Source organism: Chamaea fasciata, unplaced genomic scaffold (genome assembly GCF_029207755.1).
Source record: "Chamaea fasciata isolate MVZ Bird 193981 ecotype frontalis unplaced genomic scaffold, bChaFas1.0.hap1 SCAF_2, whole genome shotgun sequence".
Classification (NCBI taxonomy): Eukaryota; Metazoa; Chordata; class Aves; order Passeriformes; family Sylviidae; genus Chamaea; species Chamaea fasciata.
The window spans coordinates 6,436,285-6,454,257 of record NW_027094087.1 but is presented as its reverse complement, the minus strand read 5'-3'; the positions used below and the strand labels follow the sequence as shown (position 1 = coordinate 6,454,257).

The 17,973-nt window shown below is 41.9% G+C and overlaps 1 protein-coding gene and 1 long non-coding RNA gene across 2 annotated transcripts in view; one reads left to right on the top strand and one right to left on the bottom strand.

Moving 5' to 3' along the window:
• The window catches only part of LOC136303118 (roundabout homolog 2-like), a 343,499-nt gene extending 338,872 nt beyond the window's left edge, over positions 1-4,627 (bottom strand). Inside the window, exon 1 of the mRNA XM_066206760.1 lies at positions 4,528-4,627. Within this exon, the coding sequence (XP_066062857.1) occupies positions 4,528-4,582 (55 nt within the window). The 5' untranslated portion in view covers positions 4,583-4,627. The remainder of the gene's footprint in view (positions 1-4,527) is intronic.
• A 1,044-nt stretch (positions 4,628-5,671) lies between these two features.
• On the top strand, positions 5,672-17,661 carry LOC136285799 (uncharacterized). Its single transcript, XR_010719534.1, has 3 exons — positions 5,672-5,811; positions 9,749-9,828; positions 17,173-17,661. It is a non-coding gene; the product is annotated as an uncharacterized lncRNA (long non-coding RNA).
• The last annotated feature ends 312 nt before the right edge of the window (positions 17,662-17,973 follow it).

The window sequence follows — 17,973 nt, the reverse complement described above, 5'->3', positions numbered from 1 at the left end:
CTTCTTGCGAAATGAAGAGATTTCTATAGAAATGTAGAAAAACACACCAGTAACTCAGCCTCTTGGCAAGAAACAGCATCAATATGATCACTGAGTATCCTCCCCAAGGCTGGCGTGAGAGGTGTGAGCCAGATGGCAGCCACGGGAAGAGCAAGCTCTGCCATGCCAGCTGAGGTAACAGATAAAACCTGACAGCAGCGTCCTCTTAGGTGGCTGAAACAGAATGCACAGAACCTGTTAGCAATCTATTTAGCCCAGATCAATATCTGAATAGCAATTCAAGGGTAACAAATGGCTAAAAAGCCATTGCATACCCTTCAGTAATTTCCACTAAATGGTTCAGCAGCGGACAGAGCACGTCTCAAATCCAGGGCTATGAGCCCACATAGCATTGCTATGGAAAAGTGACCCCTGCAAATGGAGTTGACTGGACAGACCAGCCAAAGCCTCCTTCTCCTCTCATCACACTATCTGGCACATCTCCTCGATACTTTTTATGCATCCTTAAAAATGTATTTTAATTCTTTTGTCTACTTTTAAGGTTGCATATCTTTAGCCTGCATTGCTAAAACTCAGTTTCACTGAGCAACATCAATCTCATCATTCCAGACAGTTCCTAATGGAAGGATTATTGTAGTCAGTGCAACCCACCTGAAGGCTTAAAACCCCCCTGATTTCAACTTTCCAGAAAGATTTGTGGAGTATCAGACCTTTTGCACAGCTCCAAATTAGCAAAGACACAAACCAAAGTACCTGGATTATCATGTTACTTTTCAAGCAAATCCATCTCTGGAAGTACGATTACAGGGTTCCCTCATTGGCTTATCTTCTGCACATAAAAACATACTGTTGCAATGGGGACTTAAGAGACAGGAAGTAAAGAAAGCAAAATCTTCAGACTAATTCAGCAAAACCTGTCATCATAGGCATAAATCCATCCTTACTCAGCAAAGTTTTAAAGCCTATGATTAACTCGGAACACATGTTTAAATTCTTATTAACTTCAGCAAGACTGTGGCTAAGAGATGGAAGCACTTAAATGCTCTGCAGAGTTGGGTCCTATGATAAAACAAGGTAAAAGAAACAAAACTGCAACCTTTCCAGAATTTTACTCTTAAGGCATTAAAACGCACACATTCCACAGAAGCAAAGGTTATCATCAACAGCGAAAATCACAGGAGAGATCAAGACCCTGTCAGCTCAAATATTCACTAGATGAATATACTCCAGCTTTATATGTAAGCCATGTTCTCCAACAGGCATCAGGGACCTACACAAGGCCACAGATGTGTAGCTCATTGGCATGAAGAAATTAAATGAATTTAAAATATATATAAAAAGGAAAAGAAATGCATAACGTTTCAGCCACCACACCATTTCATGAAGAAAAGAAGTGCTTCTGAAATACAGCAATATGGTGATTAAATGCTGGTTTTACAGAAATTTCTTATATATCTTTAGCACCCTCTCCCATTCAAGAGCTTCACACTTGCAGTTTTCAAGGGACTAAAAGCCAGCTCTGACATAAAAGACTGTCATTTTCATTGGAAGTTCTTATGAGTCCTACCAGGCCAGGGTCTGGCCCACCAATACCTGCATTCATGTCAGTTGTCACCTTTTCTGTTAACATTTGTCCTTTTAAACTTATTGGCAGAAGGATAACAAAACACAGAACAATGAAAGAACTCAATGTTCAGTGAATCAATTGAACACAATTAAAAATCCACATGTAATCAGCTCTTTTAACTCCGGTAGCTTGTGGCTTACTTTATGGTGCAGACTCTGCCTAGTGGGGTGCTTTGTTGTTTGTCTGGGGGAGTTCTGTGCATGTTTTGGTATTTGGGATTTGTTGTGTTTGATTTTTTTCTTTGTTTGCTTTGTGTCTAGAACAATAACCAAGCCTGATAGCTAAAGAAAAAGAGAACTGAAGTTATTCACTCATCAGAGTGCAAGAACATGGGCAGGGTTACAGGAAAATCAAAAGCACAGCAATGAAACCGCTAAAATCTACATATGTGTATGTAGCACATGTTTTCTGTCATTTCCATTGAGCTGTGTAATTTTCAGGTGTGCTAAAACCATGGACAGCAAAAATAACTTCAGAAGAAAAAGATCATCATTTTGATCTATACCAGTTTTGAATCATTAAATAAAACTAAACTCAGAGGAAAAAGGATGGTTGACATGCCTCAAATGGCTACAGTGTCTATGTCTGGATCTCCTCCCAAGAGAAAAAACAAAAACACCCAGCCAAGCCTAACAACAAAACCCCCTCAAACCCACAAATGCACTAAAAGTAACTTTCAAACATAGAAAACAAGCCAAGGACCTATTAAACAAGAAGTCTGTGGGGTTTTGCCTTTTATTCTTAAACTAAGGCATCACAAATGGTGCTGATGTTGATAGAGATCTTTTCAAAGCAACTAGTGGTATATGTCAGCCTAAGATGTGATCGTAATTACTATGCTTCTAAAGAGACAAAAGCACTGTGTGCCAAGCTTGCCTGCCAGTATTTCTTCAAAGCTACTTGTTAGTCATTTCGACAATAACAGCTTATATCTACTTGGTCATGATGTGCTATCCACAAAGCTCTTTCTTTATTTATTTATTTCAGAGAGTTGTTAATGCAGGCAAACTTGACAGTCCCTGCAATATCTTCCCTCAAAAGGGGAGTATCACATATATTCCAGGAGCTTCTTGGACATTTTTTTTTTTTTTCTAATGATCCGGCTCTGAATTAGCTGTGTGCTTCACCTGCACCGCCTCACCCTCATCAGGCTAAACCAGAACAAACGTTCTACATGTGTTCCCCATGACAAAACTCGAATAAATTATGTCGTGCTCCTGTCGTTCCAGCAAGCTGGTTAATTGCATTTGTTTCATATATCTCCAAACAGACTGGTACTTTAATTACATTCTGTAACACCAAGCTCCTCTGATTCACTCTGTCACTTCAACTGAGCACTTTAATTGTATTCTTTCTAGCTACATACAATTTTAAACACTCGCTAATAATTACATTTCTATAATCTTATGCTTGCAGTTTGTACACAAAGATGCCTCCAATATCAGTGGTCTTAAGGATCTTTTGTTACAGCAAGAAAACTAGAACAAAACATAAAACAAAACCCCTTCAAAACTACGATTGCACTGACAGACATGAATGTTCTATGAAATCCTTTTACAGTTAAACCTTCTCCCGTTTAGTTTAGCATGTGCATACGTTATGTAGAAATCTACTGACTGACCAAGCCTAAGATTAAACTGCAAAGCATATTATGCACCCATGGTACAACTGTACTTGAATCTACCCCTCTTCTATCTTGCCTCCTTTTTTGCTAGGGGGTGGTGGAGAAACACCCAAAGCAGCCTGTGACTGCGAACAATAAACCCCGAGCTCTTGCCTCGGGACTGATACAGCAAATGCAGTGAACAGCTTCTTGGAACAAAGTTTGCTCTGAAACACAGGTAAACACACCCAGGGTCCCAGCCACTACATTCACCTCAAGCCTAAAAGGCTGTTTAGCGCTGCAGATACCCAGTGCCAGCCGGGCTGCCGAGCATTAGGGCCAGCACACCCTCTGTAGAGCTGGATGCTCGCTCCTTAGTCCTGGTGCGCCGGAGCTGCTCCAGTGCATCCACCGCCTGCGCAGCAGCACAGCGCCCACCCCTACTCTGAAAGGCATTTACCCTTGCACTGAAGTTCTCGCCCTGCTAAACCGTACTTTCCCAAGATGATAATTTACAGCTCCCCATCCAGTACTTAAACTCGAAACCACAAGAAACGTTGCAGAGCACACCCAGAGGATGGGGGGGGGGGGGGGGGGGGGGATGGGGCGGCGTTCGTAAGGAAACCCACCCTTTCCCCAGACGTCGCTAAGCTCCGTGCAAACCCTCCCTCCGGGATGCTCGGAACGGGGATGGAGCCGACGGGGAGACGCGGCCGCCCCACCTGCCCGGCTCGGCGGGGCCGGGCGGGGGCGGAGCGGGGGGGTCGGGGCCGCGCTCCCAGCCCGCCTCCCGCCCGTCCCTGCCTTCCTGCCAGCGCCGAACCCGGCGCTGAGGGACTCTGGAAACCGGCCAGTCCGCCTCACCTGGAGCCCAGGCAGGGCTAGCCTATTTATTTCATCAGCTAGCCCTACCCGTGGAAAGTTTAACAATAGAAGGCGGCAAAGTGATACCAGCTACAACAGCGCTCTGCTCTTCCTTTCTCCTTCCCGCTCCCCACCCCCAAGTAAAAGATTTATCATGGTAGTTTTTTACTCTTTGCTCGCCACCTCAAGCTGACATTATTCCATTCATAAGCTGCTTTTCCATTAAGTTAGGAGACGGGAAGGGCTGCTTACTGGAAACATATATTCTCCCTCTTCCGATCCCTCCCTCCCAAAATACCATTTTTATACCAGGAACAAACTTAGGGCTCTGTAATGTTAAAGATTATAATGCCATCCATGTGCTGTCCCAAATCAATTTCAGATGAAGGGGATTTCTGCACAGAAATGACATAGCTGAAATAAGCGAACTTACCATAGACTTGAAAAAATGCAAATCCGAAGAGCAGGAGTGGCGTCAGCAGACCCATTTTGACATATTAAAAACAATCCCGATCGCTTGAGAGACCAATTCCACAGAGATTAAAAAAAAAAAAAAAAAAAAAAAAAAAAAAAAAAGAGGAAAGAAAAAAGAGGGAAAAAAAAGTATCCAAAGCCAGTAAGAGGTAGGTCCAAAAGTTTTCAGTTTTCTAGCAGCTACTTAAAGTGGAAAGGGAAATCTTCAGTTCAAAAGCTGGAGATGCAAAGGTCTTGAATGTGACACTTTTAGATCCATACAGATTAGAGAAGCAGCGAGTGAGCTCCGAAGGCTTCTGCTTTGCACACACGCTCCTTCCTAAATTCCCACCAATCCAGCCCAAGCAGGGGAATTATTCAAGTGTGTCTAAGACTCTCTTTAGGATCCATGGCAATCCAAAAGCAAGCTCTTTCTTCGGAAGACAAGGAGAGACTCTGAGAAAGGACCTGATTCCTAGAAAGTGCTCCACAAACTTCCCGGCACTTTGCAGGAAAACCATTGGTTTGGTTCGGCTATTTTGCCTTCCTCTCACCCTCCCCCTACCCCTTTCTCTCTCCCTTTCTCTCCCCAAATCAGTTCAAGCTGCAGAGTTTCTCACTTAACTTCCATAATAGGAACGCCCAGGCAATGTGCTACACGGGAGGGGAACGGCTTGCTTTCTCAGCATCCCCTCAAAAGAAAAAAAAAAAAATTAAAGAAATTAAATAAAATAAAGCCGTGTCCCCTACACCTCCCTCCTCACTGGCAGCGGAGCGGGAACTGTTGGAGGGCAGGACCTCGGCGCGGTGCCGCGGCTGCTGCCGAGCGGTGGCGGCGGCGGGGGCTGCGCGGGGTTGGGGGCTCTCCCGCCGCCGCGGCTCTCCCGGGCGGCCCCGGAGCCCGTCGCTCCTCTCCTCGCTCCGCTCCTCTCTCCCCTCCTCTCCCGCCGCCTCCGCCTCCCGCCGCCGCGGACACACCGGCTGGCAGGGAGAGGGAGGAGAATGAGCGCGGCTGCCGAGGCTGCCTGGGGAAGGGAGGCTGCGGGGTGTGGACTAAACCACTGCGCTCCACACCCACGCGTCCCTCTCCCTCTCTCTCTCTCTCTCTCTCTGCTCGCGGGGTAGGGAGATGGGGACGGTGATGCCAGCAGGCAGCCGCAGGGCTGGGAATCGGGATCGCTGCCTCCCCTCTACAGTTGGGTGTAGGTAGGATTTACACGATTGCTCCTCACCGCTTCCTCTTTAATGGGCAGCTAATTTTTCGGTAAGTGATTTCATGGAACTGTTCTCTAATTATTCATTTTCCCTCTCGCGCGCGCACGCAGGCGCTCGGGAGTGAGAGCCTCGAAAGCATATTCCCCAGGGATTTCTCTGCTCTGTGGAAAAGGAAGGGAATGTGGCAAATAAAATAAAACACAAAACAAAAGATCGCACGTGTCCCACAGAGCCGGAGGGCTCCGCCGAAACCCAGGAGCCTCCAGCCTCCCTTGGGCCCCTTGGATGCAGCGCAACTCCCGCCAGCGGGAAAGTTTCGAGGTCCCCGGAGGCGGCAGTGACGGAGACGGGAGAACGAGCCCCCTCGCCCCCCAGGAACCGGGAGAACAGCCCCTTTCCCACAGACGCTCGGAACAAACCCCGAAGCACCACAGCAGAAAGAGGGAGGGACGCGGGGGAAGGAGGCACACGGAGGAAAGCGGGATGTAAGCGGCTCCCGGTGGCGGAGCGGCGCAGACCCCGAGAGGGGGCACAGATATCCCGTGAGAGGGCTAGGACAGCCCACGAGAGAGACAGAGATACGCAGTAAAGGGGGAGCACTGACACCCCGCGATGGGACCCGTGATGGGGACACACACCCTGTGAGGGGGCACAGACGTCCCTAAGGGGTCACACACACCCCGGGGGTCACAGACACCCACTGAGGGGTCACGCACACCTCAGAGGGGGCACAGACGCTCCGCGGAGGAGGCGCAAACACCCCGGAGGGGCACAGACATCCAGTGGGGGTCACAGACACGCCGAAGGGGCTCGGACACCCCGTTGGAGTGGGACAGACACTCAGTGAAGGGTCACAGACACCCCGTTAAAGGGACACAGGTACCCCGTTAGGGAGAAACAGACACCTTTTTGCGGGGTCGCACACACGCCAGGGGTCACAGACGCCTCGTTCAGTGGTCACACAAACCCCGTTGTGGGGACAGACAAACGTCGTTAAGGGGTTTATGTGGCCACGCCTGGGCGGGCACATGCACGTCGCGATGGGGACACTGATGCCCCGTTCGGGGGTCACACGCACACCCGGGGCGTCCCCGCTGTCCCGCCCGTGGCGGGCCGGCGGCCGCGCCTCACGGTGAAGCCCGAGCGCCCCCTACTGTCGGGCCGCGGGCAGCGGCCGCGCCCGGCGCTGCCTTTTGTCGCCGCGGCTTTGGGGTCCCAAAGGTTTTATCTCGCCTCGCTTTCTTGCTTTTCTTCCTCCTCTCTTTATTTTGCACATACTAGAGATTTATTAATTTAATAATTCCTTCACGTAAAGGATCCGGACCGTATCTCTGCATAATGTACACTGCCCACACGTACTCCCGTAAATGGTCTGCAAGTTAATTCTTTCTTAATTCTTGTGTGCAGTCAGTGACAGCTCTTTTACCGTTGCGAAATGTTACAGTGTCAGGGTTTTTTTAAGTGTCTGACATGATTACAGCTATTTCATACAAAGCCTCATAGCAACTCCAAAGCCTCTTGATGAAAATCAGGAATGGTGTCCCCCTATACTCACAATATGCCCTGCAGATAAAAACCATAGAATCACAGAATGGTTTGGGCTGGAAGGGACTTTAAAGGCCATCTAGTTCTGAAGCCCCTGCCATGGACAGGGACACCATCCACTAGGCCAGGTTGGTCAGAACTCATCCAGCCTGGCCTTTAACACTTCCAGGGATGGGGCATCCACAGCTCCTCTGGACAATCTGTGCCAGGGCCTCAACACCCTCACAATAAAGAATTTTTTCCTAATGTCTAATCTAAACCTACTTTTGCTCACTTTGAAGCCCTTCCCCCTTGTCCTGTGACTCCATCCTCTTGTCAAAAGTTCATCTCCATGTTTTTTGTGGGCTCCCTTCAGGTACTGGGAGGCCTCAATTAGGTCACCCCAGAGCCTTCTCTTTTTCAGGCAAAACAATCCCAGTTGTCACAGCCTTTCCTCCGATCCGCCTGCTCCATCCCTCTGATCACCTTGGTGCCTGCTCTGGCCTGGCTCCAGCAGGTCCCTGTCCTTGCTGTGCTGGGAGCCCAGAGCTGGATGCAGCCCTGCAGGTGGGGTCTCAGCAGAGCGGGGCAGAGGGGAGAATCTCCTCCCTCCCATGCTGGTCATAAATTACTACACTGAATATAACCTCATGAAGAAAGCTGTAAGTAAGGCTAATGAGGCAAAAGTGATCAAAAAGTTGTTCTTTGTCATTATGCTTGTGAATTGGCAAAACAAAAGGACCGTAACTACCCGATGCCAGTTGGTATAACACACAGGAAGTATTAAAGAATATTTCCCTTTGTAGTGTACATTTCAAATACAGTGGTGTTAGTGAAGATGCTGACTTGTTTAAAGCCAAGTTTTAAATTGTAAATGGCTTCACAGTGTAAAGTTCTTTTCCTGCTTCTCAAATAAATTTAAGATAAATTTAATAATAGCTGATGTAGGCCAGAACACTTTGTAGATATATACAGTCTTCAAAACCCTTAGGTACAGAGGTACCCGTGAAAGAGTATAATGACTCATACAAATGTTCCCAGTGAAATCAGTAGATTATCCATTATAGCTGCTATTTTATTCATTCACTTCCAGAGAACACCACTTTTCAACATTAAACACTATTGAAAAGTTTTGGCCAGATTTAACCAAGCCTTTTCATGAAGGGATTTTGCTCATGTGTGTATCACTGATTTTTTTTTTTTTCCTTTGAGAAGATTTAGCAGCTCCCCAAAATAATATGACAGGTCATCCAAAGACGTGCAGGATCAGTACAGCAGAGGTACAAATGTGTTATGGTTTACGAGCACAGGACAAGTCTCAGATCAGTCACTGGCCTGTGAGCAAGGTTTGCTAGGAACAGTGTGTGCTTCCATTCTAAGATGCGGTCCAGATACTGGAATAAACATATGCTTGTCTCTCTGGTCTTTCAATAACCTCCAGTGAACAGGGCCAACAGGACAGATGTTCTCTGCTTGAATAGCAAAGTCTGTACAGAGGAACCGAATGTGCCAACTATTTGTTTGGCCATGAGCAATATGCCACCTGATTAAATACTTGTGTGAGCAGGATGAGGAGAAGACTTGTCAGGAGCAGTGCACATATAAAGCTTCAGTTCAAAAGGTGGTGTTGAGGGGGAACTTTAGAACAGGAAAATGGCACAGTAAGATTGTACTAATTCATACTCAGGTCAGTCATCAAGTCAGGCAGGACTAATTTTGTAAAGCAGCAGTGAGATCAGATTTGTCAGTGTTACAAATAAAAGTTTCATTGCTTTCCCTGTCTGATATATCATTAATTCCTAGACCTATACATCTGCATTAAAATATGTATTTAGTGTATGAAAGATTGGATCCAGTGTTTAAAGAACCGGTGTTCTAAGCATAGCCCTCTCTTTTCTACCATTCACAACATTTTTCTTCTAAACCAACATTACCGTTTCTGGTGTTACATGTATCTATAAAATACTCTATTTTTTGGTTTCCATAAAACCCTCTTGTTACCCTCTAAAAGACAAAAGGTTGAAGTTGAGGTGGGTCATATAGAATTTCTTGTGGATACCAGAGCTATTCACCCAAACAATTACTGAAAGTGAATAGAGATCTTTAATATAAAAAAACGCATATGTGATGTGATGAATGTGTAATTTAAATGTAGGCAACTAAGTTAAGTTATGAGGCTGGTCCTTCTAGACTCTGTGGTAGAGCAAAAGGCAAATCTAGAGGCTAATTCAGAGCATGTAATTTTAGGCAGCATCAGAAACACAAAAAGAGGAAGAAAAATGACGCAGTGAGCACGGACCTTCCCAGAGAACAGACTTGTGTCTTCCTCTGTGCTTTTCTGTTCCAGGTCACTGGCTTCTGATGCCATCTGACTATTGAATACATGATGAGAGAACAGAATTTATAGATTTTAATCCTTATAAATGCTGAAGCATGATTATTATTCCTGCTACAATCAATAGGGTCTTCCACAGGAAGATTGGTCATGAGAGGTAAATCAGGAACTGGGTCCAGGAAAAGAAGACATGTTGGTTGAAACAGTGTAAGTACCGTGGCTAGATCTGTCTCACAATGCCCCCCAAAGAGTAGTTTTCCTGTTGTCCCTGGATACCATAACTCTGATAACTCTGATTAATCTGCTTTCCTAAAACCATGCTTGTGGATTTAAGAAAAAAAAAATAAAAAAGGTGCCAGAAGCATTTGCTTCTTTCTCTGTCTCACAGGTGTCTCTTGCAGCACAGTGTCACCTTCTGCTACAACATTAAAAATTCCTGAGTTGTAGCATCTGACTTCAGAGTTTTTCTCTGGGAATACTAAGCAAGCAACACTAAGAACCCTATTTTAAAATACCCTTACTTTGCTGGACTGAGTTAGTATGTCTGCACTATTTTTAGTTACTAGTATAGCTGCAGTGCCTTCCACAATTATAAGAATGATCTACACCAATCACAATTGGTAAGATAAATATTTGGCAAATTAAATTATTGCGAGATTTTCATATACATCATATGCTCAATTTAGGGTTTACATCCACAGCTCATTAAATGTGCAAAAACTCGTAAATGAAAGATGGTACAGTTTCTTGATAATCATTAAAACAGCCTCACCTAAAATAAGTGCTACTTGATTATTTTGGAGTGAGATTCAGAGCACTTAATAAGCACAAATATTTAGCTGCAGTGTGGGAGGGTTCTGGTCAGGTGTCAGGAAACAGGATTTACAAACAGGTGCCCAAGGGGACTGTGGAATCGCTGCCTCTAGAGATATTCAGAGCTTAATTGGACAGTGCCCTAGACATTGAAGGTGAACCTGCTTTGAGTTGGACTAGAGGATCTCCGGGGGCTTCTTCTGACCCCCATTTTTCCATGGTTCCATGATTCTGTGACTGGCAGTACTGACAGAGCTCCAGTCATGCAAGTGTACTTTCTTTGACACCAAACACCAAGGTTTCTTAGTAGAGAATTATGTACTCAAATGCTCAGTAGCACTCACTTCTATTGTAAATTACACAAAACTGCACATACAAGCTTTACATACAAGAATTGTTTAGTTTTCCTCAAATTTAAGCCTGTTACAATAATAGGAGCCTTTGCTGACACACTCCTATGCGGACTGAACAGTGAACATTACAAGAATAGAAGTGCATTCCTTGCTCTCTTGTGTCTGGAAACACTTTCCTTTGGAACTGCAGTATTTAGAACTAACAGCCTTTCTGCCAAGTGCAATAAGTTGCACATCAGGCTTGTGGTTGTCTCCACACTAGACTGCAGCATGAATTCATTATTTGTAACAGGTCACACTGCATCCCTTCCAGTCCTTCCCCTGACTACATCTAGCTGGCCTTCCCCATGTTAGGAGTTTCCTCTTAGCCACTCGTATTTTTCCTATTTGGATGTCTTATAACATCTCCTGTTTAGAACAGCTGTGAGTGTGCTTGTCTGCTACATCAGGAACTTCTGTTCCCTCTGTTACATCCAGATCTCTGTGTAAGTTATGCATTTCTTTGTCTAATGAAGTAAAAGTCAATTACTTAATAAGACGAAGGCACCAATTACGGAATAAAGAGCTAATGTATGTAAATAAGGACATCAAAGACATATTTTATCAACCAGAAATGAAATAAGACTCCAAGAGTAACTTTGTTTATTCTTTTGATAGTGTGTCCTTTATCTGGACATTCATTTTAATTAAAAAAACCCAAAAATTCACTCTGCCCTAACTGACACTAAAAACCAAAATCATTCCTTAAGTGACAAGGTAAACATAATTTCCAAAGACAGTTTGGCTTTCCATGGGGCATAAGGTGGTGATTGTGTCATTCCAAAAAAGAATGAGTGTTTAAAATTAATGACTGGAAGGTGATAAAATCTCACCCTGTCTACAGCAGAGATGCAAAAGTGAAATTCTCACTAGAAAAATGTATTTTCTATAGTGCGATCAGATGGATTCACATGAAATTAAGTGTAGCTGCTGCACCCTGACTTCCAAGGATCAGAAAATCTGGCTATTCACTTCAACACATTTCTAACTGTACACAATGATACACAAATAAGTCTTAAGCTGAGCTCCAAATTCCTACATAATTATATTAGCAATAGCATGTTATGCTCTCTTATTAAGTGACATATGTCACACTTTCCATAACAAGTGGTTATTGACAGCCAACTATATTAGCCAACAATATTTACACTTTAATTACAGTTTTTAAAATGGAAATATGTAACTATAATATGTACATATTAACATGTTAACAGTTGGGCCTGATATCTTAGAGGTCTTTTCCAACCTTAAAAATTCTGTGATTTTATGATATGATATGTTAACAGGGCCAAAATTCATAAAAGTAGATCTTTGTGTAAATGTCCATTATGTAGATACCCATCTGCAGATGGGCAAATATTCTTATAATAGACAGTCTTTAATTTAATAATGTAGGAAACAAGATTTATTATGTCATTAACAAGTCAATTTACTTGGAAATTCTAATAGACACATCCAGTATTGTTGTTCAATCTTCAATGGCTTTCAAATTTAGCTGGATTTCATAGTGATTGTTCTGTTGAAGACACACTTAGTGTGTTCTCTTTGTTACCTCTGGCCTCCAAAGTGTCATCGGCACAGATAGGTTACACTTAGCATAATTTCTGCTTTATTTCAGTCCTTGGCTGTAATCATATATTAGTCAAAGCAAGGCCCAGTTGTGGTACCAGAGAGCTTCTGATTTATGAAGATGTCAGCTCCCAAGAACCTGGCCCGTCACTGTGGTGGCACCCCTAACAGCATTAGAGCGTTGTGCTTGTGTCTGCCAGTGGATTTGTAATGTTCCCAGCAGGCTATGATTCTTTTTTTGCAATATGGTGCTGTCAACACTGTTCTCATCAGTTATACATATCAGTGGATTATTAACAATATTTGTTGGACTTCTATATTAGTTTTGTCCCACAACAGCCTTGCCTCACTCCTGCAATAGAATTACATTTTACGTTGTCTCAAGAAATGCTTTTAAATTAGAGTTGATGTCTCAGTCATATGATTTTTCACTGCTGGTGTAATTTAGTTTTCTATCTAATTTTTTATATGGGTATATGACTTATTTTTCAGAAGTGTGATTCTATTAAAGACAGCTGAAACATAGAGAGTTCCCACAGCAGAATTTGGACTAATACCTCTCCCACACATGGCAGACTAGAAGGTGGTCAAGACTCATATAAATTTCAAAAGTAAATGGAAAAGAAACATAAAACAAGAAAAAAGCTTGAAGCCTCAGAACAAGATGTCTCCTTAAAATGTATGCATTTAATCAAAATGTCAAATACAGACAAATGTAAACACCAAGTATCTTGTAGTCACTAGAGGAGCTATCATATTTTGTATATTTTTCAGCTAAAGCCATTATAGTATTTGATTGCCTAAATTGTATATAAAATTACCAAACTTTTACCAGGAGAATGTTTTCCTCTATGCTGCATATCCCATTATACTGGCAGCAGCTGTGCCCCTTTAAAACAAAACTGAACATGCAAAGGGGCCAGCTCAGAACACAGAGGCAGAAGCCAATGATTCATTTGAACGTCTGTCTCTGAACTGAAACACAAAATAGCAATTACTTCAAAGCTGCCTGCTGCCACAGCTAGGAAGACTCTCTCACATTTAAAGCACACTACCCACATAACAACAACAAAAAAAACAGGGATATTTTGCTTTTTTTCTATTCATTGTACAGCTTGCAATACTAGGCTGATGGTGGAATTTAGCACATTTCAATCTCAGGCACCAGTTCAAACCTTGCCCATGCTGATGGTGACCAAAAGTTATTACTTGATTCCCACTTAAATTATTTTACAGTCAGCTCCTTGTAGACAAGAGAAACACATTGTAAGCTTATCTCACCCAGACAATCAGCAATAGCTTAGCCTTCTAGGACAACCTAGAGAAGAATAGGGCATTTCGCACTGCCATGGCCCAGAAGGTTCTTATCTTGGGAATGAAGAAAGAATTGGGTTTCAACAGCATCTACCACAATGAGATCCTGTTACCAGGACTGTGTATGTGTGGACTTCTGTAATATAAATAGTAATTAAATCCCACTGCCCCATTACCTGCTGAAAGATTTTCTAAAAGAAATGTGTCTTCCACCATTCTGGCAGAAAGTTAGGTAAAAAATTTACTTTTAATCATTTCCCAAGGGGAAAAACAAAACAAAACAACATGCTCTTTAATCTGTAAGTGGCATATCTATTAAATAGATCAAATTAAAATATATCAGCCAATAACCAAAGCCAGAAAATTATTTTTAAGTAAAAAAGGGTAAATACCACTACACATGAAATTCCAAAAATTTTTAATAATGCTTATAGATATGTAGGTGGCATCAAATAATGAATAAATATACAGGATTTGCTGTTTTGGTATTTAAAAAGAAACAACCGTCCAACCTAAAGAATAGAAGGAAGGAGATATTCTCATCTAAATTTGCCCAGAATTTACTTCAAAAAATTCCACAAATGCTTACAAAAATTCCACAAATTCTCATATAACAGAAAACACTGTAAGTCTTTTTCCAGTATCCTTTGGGAGAAGTAGCACAGCTGATCTCCAATAATTTTAGTGATGCAGCAGACCACCTGGGAAATTTTTCCTCTGGGAATTATAGAGGACCATCCAAGTGACCTCTAGTTCAAAAAAATTGGCTTTAAATCTGATGTTATTTTACTGTTGACCTGCTTTAGTGTTTCTGCAGGAATTGGATAGAGCTGGTTATGTAATCACAAGTAGTACTGGCATGAAAGTCTGAGTACCACTTTTTTCTTTTTTCCCCTCCATAAATCCATTTTTCCCCTTCATCAGAAGCTGTAGTGATAGGACAAGGGGGAATGGCTTCAAGAAGAAAGAGGGCAGGTTTAGTTTAGATATTAGGAAAGAAATTCTTTACTGTGAGAGTGGTGAGGTACTGGAACAGATTTCCCAGAGAAGTTGTGGATGCCCCATCCTTGTTCAAGGCCAGGTTGGGTGGAGATCTGAGCAACCTGGTCTATGGAAGGTGTCTCTTCCAACCCAAATTGTTCTATGTTTCTGTGATTCTACTTAAATTTCTTAACACGTGACCTGGAAGTTGGTCAGTGATTCCACGCATGCTCTGTTAGAAGTTTGAATCTATTAATTTACAAATGAATGTAAATCCACATTGCCCAAATGAAATGCACATCATCTTGTGAGGCAAGAAGGAGCTTGAATCTTAGCCATCAATAGTTTGCAGTGTCTACCCTTAAACTACTTAACATGAAAATACAAAGGATTATATTTCTAAAATTTTATGGAGGCCAGAACATATCAGCGATCAGCATATTTGCAGAAAAGTTTGCAGCTGCTTAAGTCCTGTCTTGGACAAGGAATATGTAGAAAACTAATATAAGCCTTCCGTAACACCAGCACAATAAAAAGAAGGGACCTGGTGTCTGATACACACCGAGATGTCTTTTTCACCAGAAATAAGATTATAGATGCAAGTGTGCCATAAGAAGGCTACAGCATCTGAAGCACTAAATCCTGGATTTGTAAGCAGTGATTTAATCCAAAGACTCCCAAGTGAAATCACAGTGGTGGACCAAAAAATTGAGGAAAATGCTCCTTAAAGGGGTGTCAAAATGAGCAAAAAAATGAAATGAGTCTTGAGTGACAGCAAGTAAGTGTGAAGAACCCTCGGCATCTTAAATGGATGTCTTGAAACATCTTAAAATACATTGGAAATTTTGGATTTGAATTCTTTAAGTCCCTAGAAATCAAAGCTGTAATAATTAATAACTACCTTTCATAATCTAGGCAAATAGTAGATGATAGATGGTTCTTTTATATAGGAAAAGTGTCCCTTATTACATTTTCCAAAGTCTTGCTTACCATTAACGTTTTAGATCTACATCATATTTAAGATGCTTAAATCAAACTGCTTAATATTCTAGACTGACAGGCTCATTAAGCTGAACAGTAGGACTGCTGTCATATGCACTTCAGGCACTGACAGTAGGAAATTTTCTATTTTTAATTCCAAATGTTTAAAGGGAAATTTTTATCATTAGAACTGTAACTGTACTTCTTTTATTTGAGAGGCATTACTTTGTGTTCAGCACCTCAACTTTATTTTGGTCGTCTCTTACATTCTGAACAACTGTTTAAGCAAAGAGTAGTGACAGCAATAGTTTTGGTATAGCAGTTAGCCATTTTTTAAAATCCATTCATAATCTCTAGTAATTTCTGCTTGGATTGATACCACTGTACGCTAAGTCCCATTTGGTCTGTATAATTTTAATGCATTAAAAATGCCTACCAAATTTTATTCAACATTATGAGCAAAACAGTTTTTCAGAAGAAATGTTTCTCTGAGGCCAAGTTTACCAAAATCATATGGAGGTGCTTCACAGTGCTGTAAGGAATCATGTGGAAGCCTCATTAGTGCTGCAAGTCAGTGTGAGTTCAGTTTCTAGCTGTTAGTTTCTTTTGAAGGCTCTTACCGAGTAGCTATCTAAACATCTTTTTCCGTCCTTCCCTCATCAAGATCATCCTTGATCTGGAGATCTAGAAAATAAATCAAAGACTTTTTAAAGGAGGTTTGGAGTGGTAAGTACTCTTCTTTCAGATCAAATAAAAAGTGCAAGTACAAATCTTTTGAGTAGTAAGATACGTGGTGTTGAATAGGAATTAACACAGGATTCCTCAAGCAGCATGGCTAGGCTGGGTCAGAAGCTGTGTTTTGTGATAACTGATGAAGAAAGCAAAGACAAAGGCCAGGAGACAGGGAATCAAAATGTAATGGATAAAATCTGACATGAGCAGGAGCAGAAAGGCAATTCCAGGAAAAAAAGTGGGAACACAAAGATAACTTAGCAGACATCTGAGGAAAGAAATTACTCCTAATGCTTCTGTTACTTTCATAGAAAAGAAATCTCACATAGTCTTTGAAGAAGTCAGGAAGGACTGAACCTGCTTCAATGTCACCCCCTAAAAAAAAAAAAGGCACAAAATACATGTAGAATTTCAACTATTGGCCACACATTGTTTTTTCATATTTTCAGTGAGGCAGGAAAGGAATATGGATTGTAGCAAGTATTTTATCAGAATATTAGATCTCTACTCCTGAGTTACAACAGCAGCTGATAAAACCATTCTGTTTCTTCTGCTGTCTTCTCAGGAAGTATCATAAACTCTGTTCAAAGAGTCTATTTGTAGATCAGCACCTTCACCATTTTCCCCCTAATTGTATAGAAGCCAAAATTGTATTATGAATAGTAGCTAAATCTCACTGCCACATTAAATCTCAGTGCCATGACAACATGTTCTTGTTCCTAGAACTAATCTGGTATTTTCTGTCTCTTTCTCCTTTTTTTTCTTTAAGATCCAGTGAGAGGAAGAGTTCAGCTGGATTACTCTACTGCTTTGGAGGTTTGACCATATGGTTTGCTGAGACTACTAAGGAACTTCAAGATAAAATATCCTACTATTTTTCTATTTTTGTCAAAAGTCGTTTCCTTTAATATTGCATCTTAAAAGGGTAGTGGTGCCATTTTTATTCATGCAAGTATCCACAATTTTGTGTTTGTATTCCTGTGCCTGATTTGGGGATGTTGCTGCCATTTCTCCTGTGATCACATTTCTGAACTGAGACTTGTAGCCATACCTGATTAATTTAGGTTAACTGAACTTTTTTTTTTTTTAAATAAAAACAGTCTAAAATTTGTCTAATTGGTGATTTGGATTTGTTTTTATAAGGCACAGAGACTGTAAAATAAAAAAAAAGTTCTGTTTAAAAAATCCATTGGCAACCTCAATAATATTGTTCTTTCTACTTATTTTGGCTCTTTTTCCTCAGTGTAAGGTTGCATACTGGAGGCATTTCCTCTTAGAGTTAAGCAGTGAGGTCACTGAAACCACTGTGATAAGATATTCTTTCTATCTGAAATTAGATACGTCTGTCTTATCTCTGTGTTTGATTAATTCCACTGCAATAGAGTCATCTCTTGTGTTCATATAAGCTTCTTTCAGCTTCCATTTAACTCCTTCCTTTTTAGTTTACGGGAAAGATATGTGTTTTAAAAGAATAATCAAAACAAAGCAAGATTTTAATGGGGACATCTACACACTGAAAGAAAAATTTCCAGTTTTACTCTTGAAGAGGGACAGCTACCTGGTAGATCGG